This window comes from Manis javanica, chromosome 12 (genome assembly GCF_040802235.1).
Source record: "Manis javanica isolate MJ-LG chromosome 12, MJ_LKY, whole genome shotgun sequence".
NCBI classification, from domain to species: Eukaryota; Metazoa; Chordata; class Mammalia; order Pholidota; family Manidae; genus Manis; species Manis javanica.
Genome location: NC_133167.1, coordinates 92,860,084 through 92,878,749, shown reverse-complemented (window position 1 = coordinate 92,878,749; position 18,666 = coordinate 92,860,084). Strand labels below are relative to the sequence as shown.

The following is an 18,666-nucleotide window of genomic DNA, read 5'->3' as shown; positions in this document are numbered from 1 at the left end:
GTCCAGAACTTCAGAGTCACTAAAATGGTCTGTGTTTCTTTTGGTAAAATTGTTCATCTCTACAGAATTCAGTAAGTGTGGTTAGTGGTATGTTTGACACATTATCTAAGCATACTCTCAGCCACTTCCCAGCATGAGCATTTGAGTGAGGTAGACTTACAACGAGTTTGTACTGCCTCTGAGAGTCATCATTAACCCATCACTGGCATCTTTCTCTGGATGCTGTAGCATGTACAAGAAGTCCTTCAGTCCTGAATAGCTGTGACTTCTCATCATTTTTGCATGCATCTTTAAAAGCCCTAGATAACTGACCTACCAAGGAAAGTCCCATTTTTATATTATTTTAGTCATTATTGCTCATTTTGTTTTATGTTTTCTTCACTTCTTATGTTTTAGTCACCTCTGAGTCTCTAGCCTTCTCAGAGACTACCTCACAAACTTTGTTAGTGGATTCTTTTCCCCTCCTTAACCTCATTCCTGCCTCCACTTTACTACTCTTCTTCTCTCCAGTTTCTCCCATTTTTCACTTCCCCTTCCACTTTCTCCTTTCTTCCATCCATCCTTCCATCTTTATCAACTAATGCCCGGAAGTCATGCTGTGAATCAGAAATTTCTTACACCTTGGAGAACCCTCCTTGCCTTCCTCAGAGAGAATTTGCTCCCACATTAGTAAGAGTATTTACTAAGTTTATAATCTTCCAGCTCGTGATAGTATCAGGTGTGCACTGTCCGTACAGTGTGAAATAGGCCTCATGCCACATATTGAAATGGTAATATTTTTGATATATTGGGTGAAATAAATGTATTATTAAAACTATTGTCTTCTGTTTACTTTTTTTAAACAAGGCTACTACAAAATGTAAAATTATAAATGTGCCTTGACATATTTCTATGACAGTATTTTTAGACACACTAAAATAAAAGGAATTGCATAAAGAGATTAACACAAAGGAAAAGAGAAAAATTATACATTAAAAATAATGATAAAATGCACGACATTCTGGAACCATTTTGAGCAGATCCAGTTCTCTCTGCACATCCCAGTAGGCCCAGAGCGCATTGCTGTATTTTTGGACAAACTGGTTGAGGTTCATAATAATTGACCTTGATTTATCAAGAAAGGCTGAATTATGTTTGGAATGATCCGTTTTTGAATGCATTAGAAGTGTGTGATATATTTAGAAATAAATTCCATCAAGAGCAAAAGAATTAAAACTCTAAATTAGCAGTATTGTTGAAAACTTGGCTATGTCTAGTGATTTAGCCCATAAGAGTTCCAAAAGAATTAATTTTTATGGCAGAAGCTTTTTATTAAGACTAAGTAATAATTTTTATATGAACATAGTTGATAAACTCATGGGAAGAAAATAAGCCCATCAAAGAGTAGAAATACCGAATACTGAAAAAAACTTTTTCCCTTCAGAAATGTTTCGTATTATTTTATTTGAAATATCGCATTTTTATTAAAATCATTATTTTAAAAAGAATTGTTGTTTTTGAACCAGTATACAAATTTTATCTCTTCATTCAAGAAACTTTTGTTTGTAGTATAGGCTGTCTCTTGTGTTCAGTCATCTGTGTTTAGAAATGGTGGTAAACATTCCTTACAGGCAAATAGTACAAAAAAGTTATGGATAGTGCAAAATTAAAACATGACCCTGGAAAGCAAACTAACGTTACCTTCAGGGTCTGAACATCAAGGCAGGGTTAGTGTGCATGACATGATGTATATCACATGTTAAATCTAAACGGCTTTCTAAAAAATAACAGGAAGTTCTGAATAATCATCTACCAAAAAGATAATATCAAGCCCTGAAAATGACATGTCTAATTCCTGCCATCAAAGAAATAATGACTAGGCAGACAAATTTGTATCAGCACACACAAAAAACAGGAAGTATTGAATCAAATCTCATTATTAATATAAGATTGTTTTCCACATGTTTCTGGTAGAATGTTGTTGGCCTATTTTGCTAGGTATTTAAAAAAAGGAACTAGACAGTAAAACAGATATTAAGGGATGGGGCTAAGTATATTCCATATAAGAAAATTAAAATGCTAGTTGACGTGTGGCTTTGTGCCCTCTCTACATAGGAGAATGTATCCCAATAAGACAACCTTATCAGAAATTGAACATCTCCTACTTCCATTTCTCCCGCTTCCTACTCAAATAAAAATGTTTTCCTGAATTATATTTGAACAGGCTTAAAACAATTTCCCAAAGCAAAATACTAAAAAATAATTTTTTTGAATGCAAATGTCTTCATTTCCTCAACTTTAAATCTTTCCTTCATATTTGTCTGAAATAATAAACTTCCTTATATATCTCCTCAACCAAACAAAATAATGTAGATAAAAGTATAAGAAAAAAGTTAAGACCAAAAATAGTTGTGACAGTACAGTAGCCCTTTGTATTAACCTATTAAGAAAATGGTTAAGTAAATTAACTAAGTGGATGTTCGAACAGCTGTGTTGGGTTTTTTTTTTGCTTGGGAGATACTGTCCTCAGGAAAGGAGCAGATTGGTTTTCCAAGCATTATTTATACCTCAGAAGCTTTCTTTATAGTCTTTTAGATATAGTATTTTCTAAAACTACTCTTGAAAAGCATTTTCTTTAATTTGTCTGACATGCCTGCTAGCTGAACTGTGAACTCTCAGTACCTGTTTTGAAATTGGCTGTACAAGAATCAAAGCCTATTCAATTTTAACAGTGAAATGAATAAATTAACTAGCTATATTATTTAAACAGATTATTCTAACTTAATGGGCCTTTTTCCTGATATATGTATCTGTGGTAATGTATATATCCATTAAGTACAAACTGAATCAGCAGAGTATTGCCACCGTGATTATGTTTAGAAAGATTATTGGGCCAAGTGTTATTCAAAGGGTGACATATCAAAATTTTCAATGTTACCATTAATTTATGACTATGTAACATGATATCTCTAGTCACACATGAAGCTTTCGCATCAAATTACAAGCTTGGCAGTTGTGATCCATTCAGTGCCTTCTCTCTACTTGACATCCTTTCCATTCTTACTGCCACTGTTTATGTCCTTCTGCTCACCATCTTCCTACAGTAGCCCTGAAACTAAGCCCCAGTATCCCCAGGTCTTAATTCATTTAGTTACCATTGTAAGTGCAGCTGTAATTAGTTTACCCCCCTGCTCAAATAAAAGAATGAATCCCTGTTCCTGTGCCTTCAAAATAATGTTCAGCTCTACAACCTAACATTCAAGATCCCTTAAAATAAAGACCAAATTTTTTTTAAGAATTATTATTCCCCCATTCCACTTCACTGTCCCAACATATTATGTTATCAGTCACTTTACCCCAAATGCACCTTGTGTCTTCTTAAACTTCTTTGCTCATGTTGATAATTACCCAACCTCCAAACCATCTCCACATGTTAAACTCTATATATAAAGCTTATATGAAATCACCCCATATTCCAACTAAAAGTACTGTCAAAGGGCATAGATTCCACTCCTAGCTTTGACACTACATCGTTTTTAAATTCTGGGTCTTAACTGAATCATGTGTAAATAAAGGATTATATTTAGAATCAATGAGTTGGAGGTTCTTTTTTTTTTTTAGCAGAGGTTCTTAATCTGTGGTAACTTAATAGAATGCAACAAGTCTGTAAAAATTCTAAAACTGTAGACAAAAACTTGAGTTTAAATTCAAATGTGCCAAGTATTTTGTCCATAGGGAGAGGGTGTAAACTGCTTTCATTAGCTCCCCCTTAAAGTGATCCATGATCCAAAAAAGGGTTAGAGTGTAATTTCCCTGATCTGTCTTTTATTTACACAGACACACATAAATACACACAGTGTTTCTCTGTCTCAGTGGTAATAGAAAGCTTTAAGAATATAGTGTTTAGCTCTGTTACCTCCTAAAAGTGGCTCTTAACCACTCCCTCAACCCACCTAACAGTTTTGTTCATATGAGTGATAGATTTCCATCAGCTACAGCTGTGCACCACAGCCTACCAACTGAATAAGGTAATCTGTGGGTTTTGTGCCATTCCTGGTGTGTTAGCTCTGTATTGCATCACTTTCTCCTACTGATTCAAAATTCAGTACATGGTGCAGTAGCAGCTGTATTATGCTTGGCCTTGTAGGTAGTGAATATATATTAAGTGAATAAATGATATTCAAAGGAGAACTAAGAAATCAATTTTTTAAGAAAAAGTACAAGAGCATGAATGAGAAAGATTATGCCTGGGATATACCATTATTAGACTTCACTAAAGTTAATTAGCCTCAAACCCTGAATAAGAGATTTAGTGATACGTTGGGGAAAATGTAAGAAAAAATAAGCATTTGCTGGTGAAGAAGTAAATCACAATTAGTGCTTCTTGATCAGACCAAAACTGCAGTTACTACAGCTTTTAGAGACTTGGTAATCCAATGACAAAATATATAGATAGACTGTAAATGCACTTGTGCACAATAGTCACAATGAAGATAAGACACGTGTGCTTCTCCATTAGCCTTTCTTTCTTTAGTTCCTTATACTTGTTACATGAATCAGAGGTCTGACAGCCTCAGGTAGGTGTCTCACAAAACTCCAGGCTCTGCATGGAGACTGATACAGTGAGGGGCCAAGTATCCCAATAAGGGCAAGGACTGCAGGAAAATAATTTTCTTTGCACAGATAACAGTATGGTTCCTATAAATCAAAACATGCTTTGTTCATATAGTCTCATAGCTCCGAGTTTGCATGGAATTACATACAAAATTGTTCCTCGAATGAAGAGATCAAATTTGTATATTCTCCATGTTTAAAAATAAAATAGAAAAGATGGGACAAGTAGGAAATGAAGAACTTTAAAGATATGCACATCAGTCCAGTTTAGGTGAATTGCCCCTGGAGAAGGCAAGGTTGGGATTTCTAGCTGTGAGGCTGTGGCGGTACTGTTAGATTCTCATTAGTCAGTTTTTTCTCTTGTTCTCATTCCTTCAGTAGGCAACATGTCCATATTCCAGAAATAAGAATTTTTCAAACTTTTAAGAAGACGTGATTTGGCAGTTTAAACTTACTGTGCTCCAGCTCAGCACTCGTGCTGAGGCGAGGGATCTACCCAGGGGAAATGAAGCCATACATGCGGACCCAGTTCTGTCTGCATTGTAGGCGCTTTAGGCATGACCCCCAAAAGCTGGCAGCAGCCCAATGGTCTGTCAGCTAGTGAATGGATAGGCAACTTCAGGTGCTTTCACATGGTGGAATACTACTTAATCAAAAGGAACAAAAACGGATATGTCCAACAAAATGAATCTCAAAAGCATTTATACTGAATTAAAAAAAGTCGTACTCAAAAGTTTACATTTTCTGTGATTCCATTTATATGACATTCTATACAAAGTAACATATAGGGACAGAAATCAGACAAGTCATTGTGTGGAATGGGTTTGGGATAGGAGGTTGATTAGAGAGGGGCCTAATGAAACTTAGGGTCCTGGACATGTTCTGTACCTTGAGGTAGTGGCCATACAGCTGTATACATCATTTGTCAGAATTCACAGAACTGTAAATTTGAAAATGGTGAATTTTACCACATGTGAATTATACTTCAGTAAGTAAATAAGAAAAAGTAAAGTACATCTACTGTATCTTATAAAATATCCCAGTGGAGTCTGGCTGTAAACCCTGTAATCAAACATTAATATTTGGCAATGAAATACTTGACAGCTGTATATATTAAGTGGGTCCAGTTTTGCTGCCAAATGGGATTTTAAAGTTTTCCAGCTCTTGGATTTGCAAATAAGAAATTGTGGATTCGTGACTATTCAAAAAGGACCACTGGTGTAGAACAAAGAATATGAAACTACTGGCCTGTTTTGGATCAAATACAGATTTTGCTTTTCCAAAACACTTTTTTTGGAACAAACATTGTGATAGTAAAAAACCGATGTCTCACTTCTCCCAGCCTTGGCCAGCCATTGGCACAGATAGTTGATGGCTTGAGTAGTGGTGGGCGTGCCAAGCCCCATGGCAAAAATACATGGCATCACAACCTGCCTTACTTAGAACTAATTCATCCTTCCCTCCCTCCCTTTTGTCTTCTTTTTGGTGTATTAAAATGTCTTTTATTCTACAGCATACTCTAAAAGGCCTTTTTCTTTTAAAGTACAGGCAAACTTTACACAGTGTTTCATTGGTCAACAGTGTCCTATCAGAACACCTCTCCTTGGGTTTTAATATCCAACTTTGGAGAATGTATAAATCTGTGATATAACATTTTTTTGGCCAGTGTGTGTATGTCTCAAATTTTTATAATTTTTTCACAACGAAAGAATGTCACTGAAAAGCCTTGAGTTACATTCCAAGTAAAACTGACAGAATTTCAGAAGTGGGTATAAATTATTTGAAACCCTGCAGTGTCCATAAATGGGCTGTGTATCTTAGATGTTGCTGGGGCTAAATGAGGTCATATTACTGCACAAAAAGAAACTGGTTAAGAATAGTATTATTCGTTGATTGCATTCTGTTTTTTGAGAAGATTTTGTTATATTTGAATGTTACATTGTGTTTCTGAAATGTTTTAGGGCATTTTGGTTAGGTTTTTGTGTTGATGTAATACATTTTTTATTGTTTTAATATTGTGATATAGGATAATACAGTTGTACTTGGAGTTTTTCTGTCTTTGAAAATTGACCTCCAGCTGTCCATTTTCCTAAAGAATTGGAAAGTTCTTCTCAAATGATGATCCTCTTTGTTTATGTCTGGTTCCATACTCAGTCAACTTTTTTCTTTAAAAAAAGATCTTACCATCAAAATAGAAATATCTATAATCAAAGATCAGAATTATACAAATTGCCACTTTCTTCTGAAAGAGGTGTTTTCATTTAGCTTCTAGTTAGAATGTTGCCAAAAAATTAGAATTGCTAAATAAGTAAATAGTACAGTTTGGGTAAAATTGCTTTACTGCTTACTCTATAATTCATAGGTACTACTTTTTATAATAATTTACTAGAGATTTTTTTCCCTTGGATTTTATGTTTTTCCTTCAAGTCTGAGGAAGCAACATTAAAATTGTCTTAGCAAAAGATCTGAGCAGTATTGAGAATCAAATACAGGATGAGAACTTTAGAACTGAAATTTCAATGCTCGTTTAACTCTTCATCCTCATTTTCCAGATGACAAAAATGTGGAGGCTTCCTGGAAGATAAGTGATCACACAACTAAATCGATGGCAGAACTAGAACTCATTCCAGATCTTTTATCAGATAGTCCAGTGTTTTCATCTGTATTTCATGATGTTGAAGAAGCTATTTTGTACTTAATAGGGGGGAAAAAGTTCATAGAGTTTTGGCAGTGACCATTTTAAGAGTAAGAATAATATGGAAAGTAGTTTATTAAAATAAAAGATGCCTTCTTAGGTAGTCATTGAAAATGCTCTAGCATGGTCCAAAAAGAGTTTCAACTACTCCATCTAACATTCTGTCTGTACTGTCAACTGTAGTTAAAATACAGCTAGTGCAACTGAGGGACATAATTTTAATTTATTTTTTATCTTTTTAATTCACTTAAAAGTATGTAGCCACATGGGAGCGGTGGATATTGCATTAGCACAGCTTAGAGACTATGTGGTATTATATAACACAGCTGATGTTTAACGTTAGCCAATGTTGATAAATAAAAAGGACAACATTGTAAGAGGCAAAAGAAGGAAAGATCTCCACCAGGAGAATTCTCTGTCCAAGCCTGGAATTTGAAGCCCCGAGTTACTTTGTGTTTAGAATGGATGTGGAGCATTTAGTTCGACTGTGACTTTAGACTTAACTAGTGGTATGGACTTTGAAGCTAGTATCAGAATGAGTGGGAAGATGGACAGGATTCAAAAGTAGAAAGAAGGCATTGAGAGCTCTGGTCACTTTGCAGTTTTCCCCCAAATGTCCTGAAAATATTCATGAAAGATTTCAGAAACAAAAAATAACTTGAGAATTCCTGGGGCTACTTTTTATATATAGTGAATGTTAGTCTGTCTGAAAATTATTTTTGGTAGAAGACATAGTTTAACTTCCTGAGATTAGTTTATTTCCTGGTGCTTAGTGAAATTTCTTCCACAAATATGTAGCTGGTTCTAAATTTTCAGATCTGTTAGTGAAAACACATATGTCACCTACATTAATATTTTATTCCTCATATAGGCCTTCAGTTTAGTAACAATCAGTTCATGTCTTGTATTTGCTGGTACCTTGACGAAAAAATATATACATGAGAATTGTCGATCCATGTACTACTCAGCACTGAGCAACATAAGGGTTTGTAAACCTGATAACTGAGATTCTTGATTGAGTCTTTACATAGCTCTTCCTTGAGATACCTAAGAGAGTTAAAGGGGAATGCAGAATGCATTGATCATTTGAATAGACCCAGAATGAATTTTCCTATTTCCTTGGTCCAGAATGTTAAAACAAACTAAAAGGTAAACCCCTGTATATGGTTTTTTTTTTTTTTGGCCCATGTTTACAGGCTCATATGAAAGTTCAAATGCTTTAAAATAGTCTTGATGGAAATACTTGGTTTGTGTTATATAAATATGTTTAACCTGTTTAAAGCTAGTGATTTTCATTGTTTTAAAAATTGTGGGTTTTGGGGTTTTTTTTTTGCTGTTAGTCTTTTGTTACTCTTTTCCTTTTGTTTACATGCTTCCTCCAAAGATCAGATTTGGTTAGTTTATGCTCACATGTTAGCCTTGTTCTGGGCCTGCCGGATAGTGCATAATACTCAGTAAAATCTTAAGCAATTCATTTAAACTTCCTAGGTGTCAGTTTCATTAACTGTAAATGGATAAGTTGCAGATGGTCCCTTAGGAGAGTGGTTCTGAAATTGGGGGTGAGGTGACAGCAGAAAGGTGACTTTGACATTACATCTCTCTAACTGCATGTAACAAGAGATGTTACCAACAGGCATGTTTATGCATGGTTTCAAAGTAGAGAAAAGAAAGATCATATTTCTTTTTTAGTCCCTTACTGCTTTCTTTAAGATTTGTGATTCTGTGTTCATGAACTTTCCATGCTATGTATGCCATCTCAACAAAACCAAATGACTCATTTTTACAAAATTAAGTCTACTTTGATCCTGTCAGCTGTTAAAGAAAGGGTCAAAGCCCCTTAAAATGTTGAAATTGAGATAGGTCAGTAATTGTGCCTTCTATTTTATTGGTGTAGGTTTTCTTTATTTTTATCCAAAAAGTCAGTTTGCCTTTACAGTGAGTAAAAGAGAAATTATTTCTAACTATCTCAGAGAACTAGAAAGGAGAATTTTATAGTTTTATTTTTAACCTTTTTTAATTAACCATTATCTTTATCATTCTTTCTGATCACATACCTCCTTAATACATTAACTCCTCCCCTTAATACATTAACTCCTCCCCTCTGTGTGTCTACAGTATGTGTACCTGTGTGTCTATGAGTATTTTATATGTATCTAATTATTCTCTAATAAGAAAAATTCAGACTTTGGAAAGTAAACTTTGTGGCTTGCTTATTATTTTTTTATCCCACTTATTTTATCTAATCAAGAAAAACATTTTCAGCCATCTATTTTCCCCATTCCTGCTATTATCTTGACTATAATTACCTAGTTTCCTTTCTGGCTGATCTATTGCTAGCCTTTATCTGGATTTCATTAAAGAATATAAATGCTCCATAGAGCGCCATAGGCTCAGCCAGAATATTTTCAGATTCTCAGATAAAATGAAATAGAACTGGTGGTTTGGCTGTTAAGTAAGAAGCTCAGATTTGTTGTCAAGAGTGTGCAAGGGATTCTTAATTCATTATGTTACTGTTCCTGCGATGTAGCATTTGAAAAATAGCTTCAACTGTTTATGGATTGTGGTCCTTGGGCACCAGATAGTGGCTGTTGGAATGTACTGCACAAAAGCTGATAAAAATACTAGGGTCTCTGATAGTAAAAGTAGAAAGTCATTTGTAATACTTGTGTCTGTCTCTGCCAGGTGCAGTTACATGTTTCCTTTTGAGATCTGCTTTATTATTATCCACAAAGGAATAACATTTTTGCAAAAATGTGCCTTTTGGAGAAAACATCAATCAGGTTTACTTGATGCCAAGTTTATATAGGTAGACTGATTGGAACTTTGAAGATTGCAGATACTTTACAGTTTTATTACCTAGCTTATTAGAGTCATGCTTCACTGTGACTTAGACCTCAATAGTAGCTTCTTTCAGTTCCCAATTTTAATGTGTTTTTATTGCACATCAGGGAATTTATACTTAATCCAAAATATAAACTATGTTAGAATTCATTGTCTCTAAACCCCCGGCCCCCAACTTAGGTCATTTTCTCCCCAACAAAAGGTCACTGGAGTAGAGTATGGGAACATTTTTATATAATCACAAAACTTACAGCTCTTTAAATATACTTTGCATTCCCCTTGTTAAAATATTTAAATATTTCCTCATTGTTTTCAAAATAAAGTTGAAACTTTGTAGGCATTCGTGATCAGTTTCTTCTCTGCCTCATCTTCACCCATTTTCCCTCAAGTGTCCTTTGTTTCAAGTCTTCAGAGGGACCATTTCCTTTCTCATTTCTTTTACTTTGGTTACTTCCTTCTCCCACACCCTTCTTCACCCGAGGATCACCTGTTTTACCTTTGAAATTCTGTGCAAGTTTGTCCGTCTTCCAGGAAACCTACCTTGAACCACAGTTACCCCTGCTTCTTATTAATCCCATTTTGACTAGCCTTTAAACTCTTAATAGCATTTCATAAAATTCTTTTCATACTCTGCTGTAGTCATCTCTTTACTTGTCTGTCTCATTTAATAGACTAATACTCCTTGAATTCAGAGATGACTGTACCAACTCTTTTGGTTTTAAATCTGGCATATAGGCCTCTTAAATAAAAGTTTGTTGACTTAACTGAATGAATGACTTTTGTAGATAATTCCATAACTGTACTTCCTTTGCTCTTGATTGTTAAGGCACTTGAGGGTATGTATTATGCCATTTTGCCTCACAAGGAGCTTTTAAAATTGACTCAGTAACTTCCATACAGCCACCTAAAATGTTGAATAAAAGTAGGTCTTTAGCTTTGGGAAGGAAAGAACCTTATTGGCTAGGGGATATTAATATATAAATCTTAAACGGCCGATCATTTAAAGAATCTGGAATATAATATATGGGAAATTGTAAAGACCAATGCATATGATCATGTGTTCTAGTTTCTCCATGTATGTTGTTGAACCTGCGACTTCATTAGTATATAAAATTCCCTTAGAAGAGAACAGACATTCAATGATTTTTCCTTTGTTGAAAATAACATTTACAGTTTCTAGATTTTAATGTTACCTTAATCCAAGAAGCAAGACAAAGTTTAAACTAAAAGAATACTTGTTAATGATGAGTAATAGAATGTAAACATGTGCTTGGTGGTCCAGAGGTGTCTTTATAGTTTTTTGCATCAATATTCTGCATTCTGTAGCAAAACAGAAACAAAATGCAAAGAAATATCCACATTTACAAATGCTAAGATTTTAAAAAATGAGCTTATTTCTTAATAGAATTGTAACATTTTTTTATTTGATCTTAAATTTTATTGCTTCATGTGTGTGAATCTGTGTATATGTGTGTTATATATACATACACACACATACTAACACGCACTTAATATTTGCTTTCACTGAATTATTTGCTTAGGCATTTTGTATAATTATTTTTTTAATGATTAGCAAATTGAGTCAGCATATTATAGCTGAATCAGTCCCAGCTGTTCTTTATATTTACTGAATGAACACACACTATATTATTCAAAGTCCTTGTTCTTCAAATGAGCTTGCAAAAGAAACTGTTAGATATTAAATGCCCTAAGAATTTTGTATTGAAGGTTTTAAATTATTTGTCTCTTCTGTCCCTGATGTATTACAAGATAGAATGGCGAAAAATTATCCACATCTCAATAGTTGGATATCTGCACATTTTCAGAGCTCCCAGCCTCTGTTTAAAAAAATATTTTAAAGATTCATCGTTGGTTAAAATTTGGTATTGGTTTTGTATAAAGTGTAGCGATGTGCAGCACATTCGAATATCATTGTCGTATAAGAATGTATTCACTGTTTTGATTTTTGGAGCGCTGCCTCCAGGAGGTTTATAACATTTGGTACAGAGTTCACGTATTTCTAGTCTACAAACCCACCCTGTCGCGGCAAAGGCTTCGTGATTCTGATTTTTTTTTCCCTACTGCTATAAAGCACAGCAATGGCGATTATTGTATTTTTTTTTAACTTTCCACTTCATTACAAATAAAACCGAGTTTTTTCTTTAATACCCATCATTTGTACCTTTTAAAGAGCCACATTATTTTGCTTTTGTCTCAGAATGTATTCTGCTTCACAAGTATACTGTGTGACAGCCTGAACAGAAGAGGGGGGAAGGGGGCATTGTCTTCAGCTGGCATGCTGTTATCAGAGGGAATGTGTTTCTGGACATAAGATTTAGCATTCATTGGTTGTCTGAAGAAAGCTGTTTCATCTGAGGATTGGCCCAGAAGCTGCGTCCCTTTGCTGCCCGTCTCCAAGGCTCTGGTGATGCTGCGCTCACAAGCTGGCTAACGTCACGGCTCCATCACCCAGCGGGGTGTGGACTCTTTCTGTTCTTCTCTAGTTAATTCTCTATTTGCTGCCGGCTGCCTTTCTTCATCTGTCTTCTGCCAAATGCTAACAGCATGATATTTTGCAATCATCTAGGTGAATACAAGAAAGACGAACTCCTGGAAGCTGCTAGGTAAGTGACTCCATTCATTTTAAGTAAGTATAATGCCTTTAAGAGAGAAAAGGGGGAGGGCCGGTAGAGGACTAAAAATTATAGCATGTTATTGTCTTGCCTGGATTTTAGGTGATAATATGGGGAAAATCTTCTCCTAAATCTTTTTATAGTTTATTTTGCATGGTTAGTGTGTTAAGTAATAGTCTTTCAATATGGTGATGATTATAAGGTTAATTTTATTTGTAACATTTCTTAAGGTACCTGCAAACCTTAGTTGCCCAGTTTTTTTGAATGATATTGGTGGAGTATTTAAATACCTGAACCTTCATTTTTCTCTGAGAATTTTTCTAGCAAAGCTTGAATGAATGGCATAAAGTAAATGTTAAAATTCTCATCCATTTTCTTTTGTTCTTGATTATTTATAATTTAATTCACTGGCTTTTTACAGCATTTTGTATGTATTTTTGACTCCAGTGTTTTAGATCACTTGTCAGAATAAAGTTTGTTTGTAGTTAAGAAGGTGACTTTATGTAGATAAATAAAACAAATAAAGATGTAGAAAGCTACATTATTCAGGATGTACTACTGTATTTATGGTGATTAACAGGAATTAATTAGGAACATATTAATTGAATACAGCAAAAGAGATTCACTGAGAACCATATAAAGGAAATCAACACTAACCCATATTATTTTCCATTATTTTGTGAAAAATACCCATGAATATTTAAGAAGCTCCATAATTTTATAGGAATTGACTTGCTACCTTCTTATAGGAGTGGTAATGAAGAAAAACTAATGGCTTTACTGACTCCTCTGAATGTGAATTGCCACGCAAGTGATGGGCGAAAGGTAAGGTGTTTAAAATATAATATCCCCCTCAGTAGTTTTTTTTACTTTACAGTTAGAATTTCTGAAGTTGTTATCATATATATGTATACATATGTATGACTGTTTTTGCTGGCATCTTTTCACTGTAATATGAAACGCTGCTGCATCTGTTACTGGCAGTTATGACATAGTCATAGAGCTGGTGAGGCATGGGTCTTAAGTCTTTTCTCTTCAACGTCAGACACTGAAAGTTGTGTGTTAAATGGAACTGCAGCTTTGTCGGTGATTAAAATTAGAGCGTATATTGTTTTCTGTAAATGGTCGTGGAAATTGGAAATATTTATTTAAGTCCTATTTGCCCATCTTTGTTAGGATATTTGTATTTCTGCTTTCGTATTTGGCAGAGGAAGATCTGTGTTAGATACCAGCACTTTTTCCATTTAAAGCTGAAAAAATGCTGCTAATGATTTCTTGAGAGATGTAACAACCCTGTCTTATTATTTATTTATTTGTTGGCTAAGTTTTGTCATGATTTAAAAGAAAATAGATTAAAGCAGAGAGAAATGTTCTATATTAATACTCAGTTGTCATAAATGTAAGGTAATATGTAAAATTGTACAGCTGGCATCCTCATCTGCTTCATATTCTTACTGAATACAGGCTGAAGTGTAACCCTTTACAGCCTTTGGTAATTGACTGCAAAGTTTTGCAGTAATTTGCCTAATAGATACTGAGAAACAAAGCACTCCATACTGTAGTCTTTTTTTAAATGACAGTTAATTTTTTAGTGTGAAAGGATAGGTTTTGTATTTTAAAAACCTTTTAAAATAATTCTAAAGTTACACTGCAAATACTGAGAAAATCATCTTGTGCCTAATATTTAATTAATTTCTTTGAAATTGTTTATGGTGAAAATATGCTGTGAAAACCATCAGGATGGATGGTATCCTTTAGAAATAATAACCTATTTTGCTTTTAAAAAATCACTTTTCTGTGAGTGATAATTTTATAGATCAAAATTACTCAGTTTTCCTTGGCTGCCTCCACATTTTTTCCCCATTCTGGTGAAACCCATATAATAGTGGCAAGGAACTAAATCCCTTAGAATATATGTTATTTTTTTATTGCAGATAATCCTTGTATTATTTCAGATGGCCTAATGAATGTTCATTTACTTTCAATAATTTGGGGACTTTTATGGAAGGTTAAATTATGTTTATACCAAGCTATAAAATAGCAAAGATTTGCTCAGTATTATTAATGACTTCTTGGAAATGTTTTAAAATGATGACTGCTCATTTTCCCTTCAATTTTGAAGTTGCTTTGGGGATTTTAACATTCTTGAGTTACTTTGAACTCCAGATTTTGTTTGGATCCTCTCAGTAGATGAAGTGACTTTAATCCTTATGCAGAAAAGAGTCTTCTTATCTGTGGTAAGTGCAGCTACATCTTTAGACAGAGCTGTTTGAGAGCCCAGCCTAGGTCAGTTCTCCATAGCCTCTTTACTCTTCCCAAACTGATGTGAGATCACTGCAGCAGGAGTCATTTTCCACCCCAGCCTCATTCTCCACTCCTCAGCCTTACGCCTCGACAGCCCCATCTCTAGCTCCGTAAATCTTAATAATTAAGGAGCATGAACACTGTTAACTAACAAATTACCTCTTCTCCCTCCCTCACCCCTACAGAAATATATAGAACTCCTGTATTTTTCCTTCACCCCCAAAGAGGATACACCTCCCTCATTCCTTGAGCTGGAATCCCTTTATTCCGCATCCAAATTCCTAGGGCTCCTTTTCTGTATTACTATATGGCATTTACCACAGAGTTCTTGAATTATATTTGTTCATACATGTCTTCTACTCATCTGTTAGCCTTTTGTATTCTGCTCCAGACCAAGCTTGGCACTTTGCATGTAGCAGGAGCTCAGGATACAAATATACTCCCTAATAAATGTGATTTTACCCTGTAAAATGAGTGAAAAAAATCATCTGTACGCTTTGCCATTTTGAAAATTAACTCAGAGTATGTAAATGGGGGGTTTTATATTTTAAATTTTATGTATGATTACTAGTATTACTTTATTAATTTAATTTTGAGTAATTATACCATGTTTATTTTAATGTGTAAAACATTTGTAAGGCCATGTCTCAAATACTCTTATTATACTGAAGGATCCATAAAATATAAATAATACAATAATTTTCCAAAATGTGCTCCTCTACTTTTTTACATGAATGATTTTTGAAAATCAGGTGGAAAGAAAAAATTAGATTTAAGATTTATTAGGTTTGGTGCTATGCATGGAACATAAAAAAATCATCCAAAATTTTTCCATTGGTATGCAAAACACAAGTTTCATTAGTAAAATTGAATAATGTTCATATGTAAATACTACCCTTGTTTATGGCACAAAGTAATTCTTATTAATTGTACCAGTTGCAGTAAAGCCGTGACATGGTAAATATTCTGGATGCTAATGGAGATTGGGCTAAGATCCCTGAGTTATGACAGTATTTTTTGTTTTCTTGCTGTTGATGTCAAGAAAATGTGTAAGCAAATCTAGCTGCTATGTTACAAGTCTGTCATGTATTTTTAGTATTTGTTTGGGCTATTGCCATGTTCAGGTGTTTGCCTAGAATTAGAAACTCAGATTTTGTATTCACAAGAGGATAAAGGTACTTATATAGTAAGATATATAAAGTTATATTTTGTTAATTTGCAGTTTAGAGCATAGTACAGAGTCAAATAAATTTTTGGAAGGTTTCTAAATGACTGTATTAATGTTTAACTGAGTCCTTGGCTATCTCTGATTCCTGGTCTATAAATTTAAAAAGTCCAGACAAATGTCAACTTTGTATCGTTTTTAGAAAAGAAATCTTCCTATCCATTAACTGCAGAGATTTTGCCTAGGTATATGTGGGGGTTTTAGACATCAGCATTCTTTTTTAATGTAATACATGGGTTAATACAGTGACAGTATAAATTTTAAACAATCTGTAATTAATACTGTGACTTGATGATTATCCAATTAGGTAATATGTGAGTGATTAATATTGTTATTTCCCACAGATACTTTTTTTTAACCTATAGAATTCTGAAAATAGTGAAATACCAATAAGGTTTCAAGTTATATATATTGTTATTTATGCTTTTTTATTACATATAAACCAAAGTGGAACTTGGCTACTCTACAAATTTCCAGTTCTTCTCCCCCCCCCCTAAAAAGCAAAGGCAGAACATCTTTTTGGTAATGTTTTGTTCTAAAATGCCACTTTGAAACATTTTTATATACATGTTTTAAAAATGGCCACTTCGGAAATGTAGGGGCATGGATACAATTTATTCTTCAATCTCCTGCACATTATGATTAGGAAGGACCTTCTGCATTTCCTTATTCTAATTGCAGTGAACGGCAACCAGATCCGTAAAACAGATTGTTCCCCTTTCAGAATTTTTTGTCCCTTTATTTTTAAAAATAGAGTTTTTATCTTTTAATGTCCCTTTAGAGTATTTTTCTATTGAGATCAAATATTATTAGCAATTATCTCAATATTCTGGCTTTGTTTGAAGTGTGAATTTAAGATGGTGGTGGTCTCTTGTTTTTCAGTACAACTTCACAAACATACCTTTTTATGATGAATGAAAGTAAATACTTGAATACATCTCAAATTATCCTAACACACAACCCTCTTCAGAGTTCATTTTGGTTCCCCTTGCTTTTGGAATGTTACTTCCCTTTCCTGGCTGCCTTTATCCCCTTCCAAAATAAACATCCCCAATATTTCCCTTCTAATAATAAGGAATAGGTTGGAATTGGGCATCACTGTATGTATTCCTACTTAGAAATATGTATCTTTGCTTGCATGTACTATGCCTACTATTGCTATGATTGTAAGTCACCAGATATTGAAAATAACTGATATTTGGTTGTTACTACTGAATGTAGTTTCTGACATTTCAGGTTTCTTTCTGCTCCTTACATTCATTCAACCAAACTCAATAATTACTATGCGTAGGTCATTGTGCTAAATGTCATGGGAGATAAATATGTGTTTAGTGGTACTGGTTCACAAAGAGCTCAAAATAGGATAGAATGATTGGCATTATCCAGTACATTGAAGCTAATGCTTTTTAAATTTGTGGTTTCTTTTTCTGTGATACAGTTATAAAGTGTAGATTTAGTGTGAGATTTTTTTCTGGCTTTTTTATTTTTTAAGCATTAATGTTTAGGCATGGATGCTCTTTTAAGAAACCACAGGTTTAGATGAACAGGCAATTGGAGGAGCATGATTTAAATTCAGAAATATTACCTGAAGGGTTTCTTTAAATATCAGATTTCTACTGTGTAAATGTTTGCTTCCATAAAATAGTTAATAATCAATAAGACTCTGGAAACAGAGAAAAGTAAAGTGTTGGAAAATCTTTCTTAATAGAGATCCATCAGAAATAAAGTAAAATTTAGTTTTATCCCTTAAAGATACCATAAAAAACTAGTTTAGTTGAAAGAGGAAATAGGCTGAGGTCAGACAGCTTGGGTTTGAGTCTCTGCTCTTCAGCTGTCCTGGTGTGCAACCTATGGCTCTACAGTTTGCAATATAGCCATTCATAAATGAAAAGGGAGACTCATTCCCATTTCACAAGGTGTTCAGGAGGATTAAGTGAGATAACATGACCAGTGTATATAGTTTGTTGCACATAGAACCTCAATAAAATAGATCCCTACTCCTTGGATATGTATTTAGGATGGACGCACACATATTTTGAGTACTCCAGCATTCCCCATTTCCCCAGTGATAGTTATTAATCCAAGCTCCATCCCAGGTGGCATTTGGTTAAAATGTAAGTTATTAGGTAATCTACAAAGCATGTAATTGAATTAATTCTTTTGGAGCTCTTCATATGGTAGATTGTTACTTTGAAGACGTGTTAGTGAACTGTGCCCCTCATTTACGCCCATGTCTAGTCCCTTCCCACACTGACTCTTGAGTAAAGCCCGGGACTGCTTTGATGAATAAAAACGGAAGAGATGGTATGCCAGTTTCAGACTAGTCCCTGAATTGTCCTGGCAACTGACAGTTTCTTGCTTTTGGAATGTTCCAT

At 34.3% G+C, this 18,666-nt stretch overlaps 1 protein-coding gene across 3 annotated transcripts in view; it reads left to right on the top strand.

The window, feature by feature from the left end:
- Positions 1 to 18,666, top strand: part of TNKS (tankyrase) — a 168,399-nt gene that overhangs the window by 76,557 nt on the left and 73,176 nt on the right. For all 3 annotated transcript variants that reach the window (XM_036997576.2, XM_036997568.2, XM_073219073.1), the window contains 2 exons: positions 12,717 to 12,753; positions 13,512 to 13,587. In XM_036997576.2, coding sequence (XP_036853471.1) covers positions 12,717 to 12,753; positions 13,512 to 13,587 — 113 coding nt within the window. The remainder of the gene's footprint in view (positions 1 to 12,716; positions 12,754 to 13,511; positions 13,588 to 18,666) is intronic.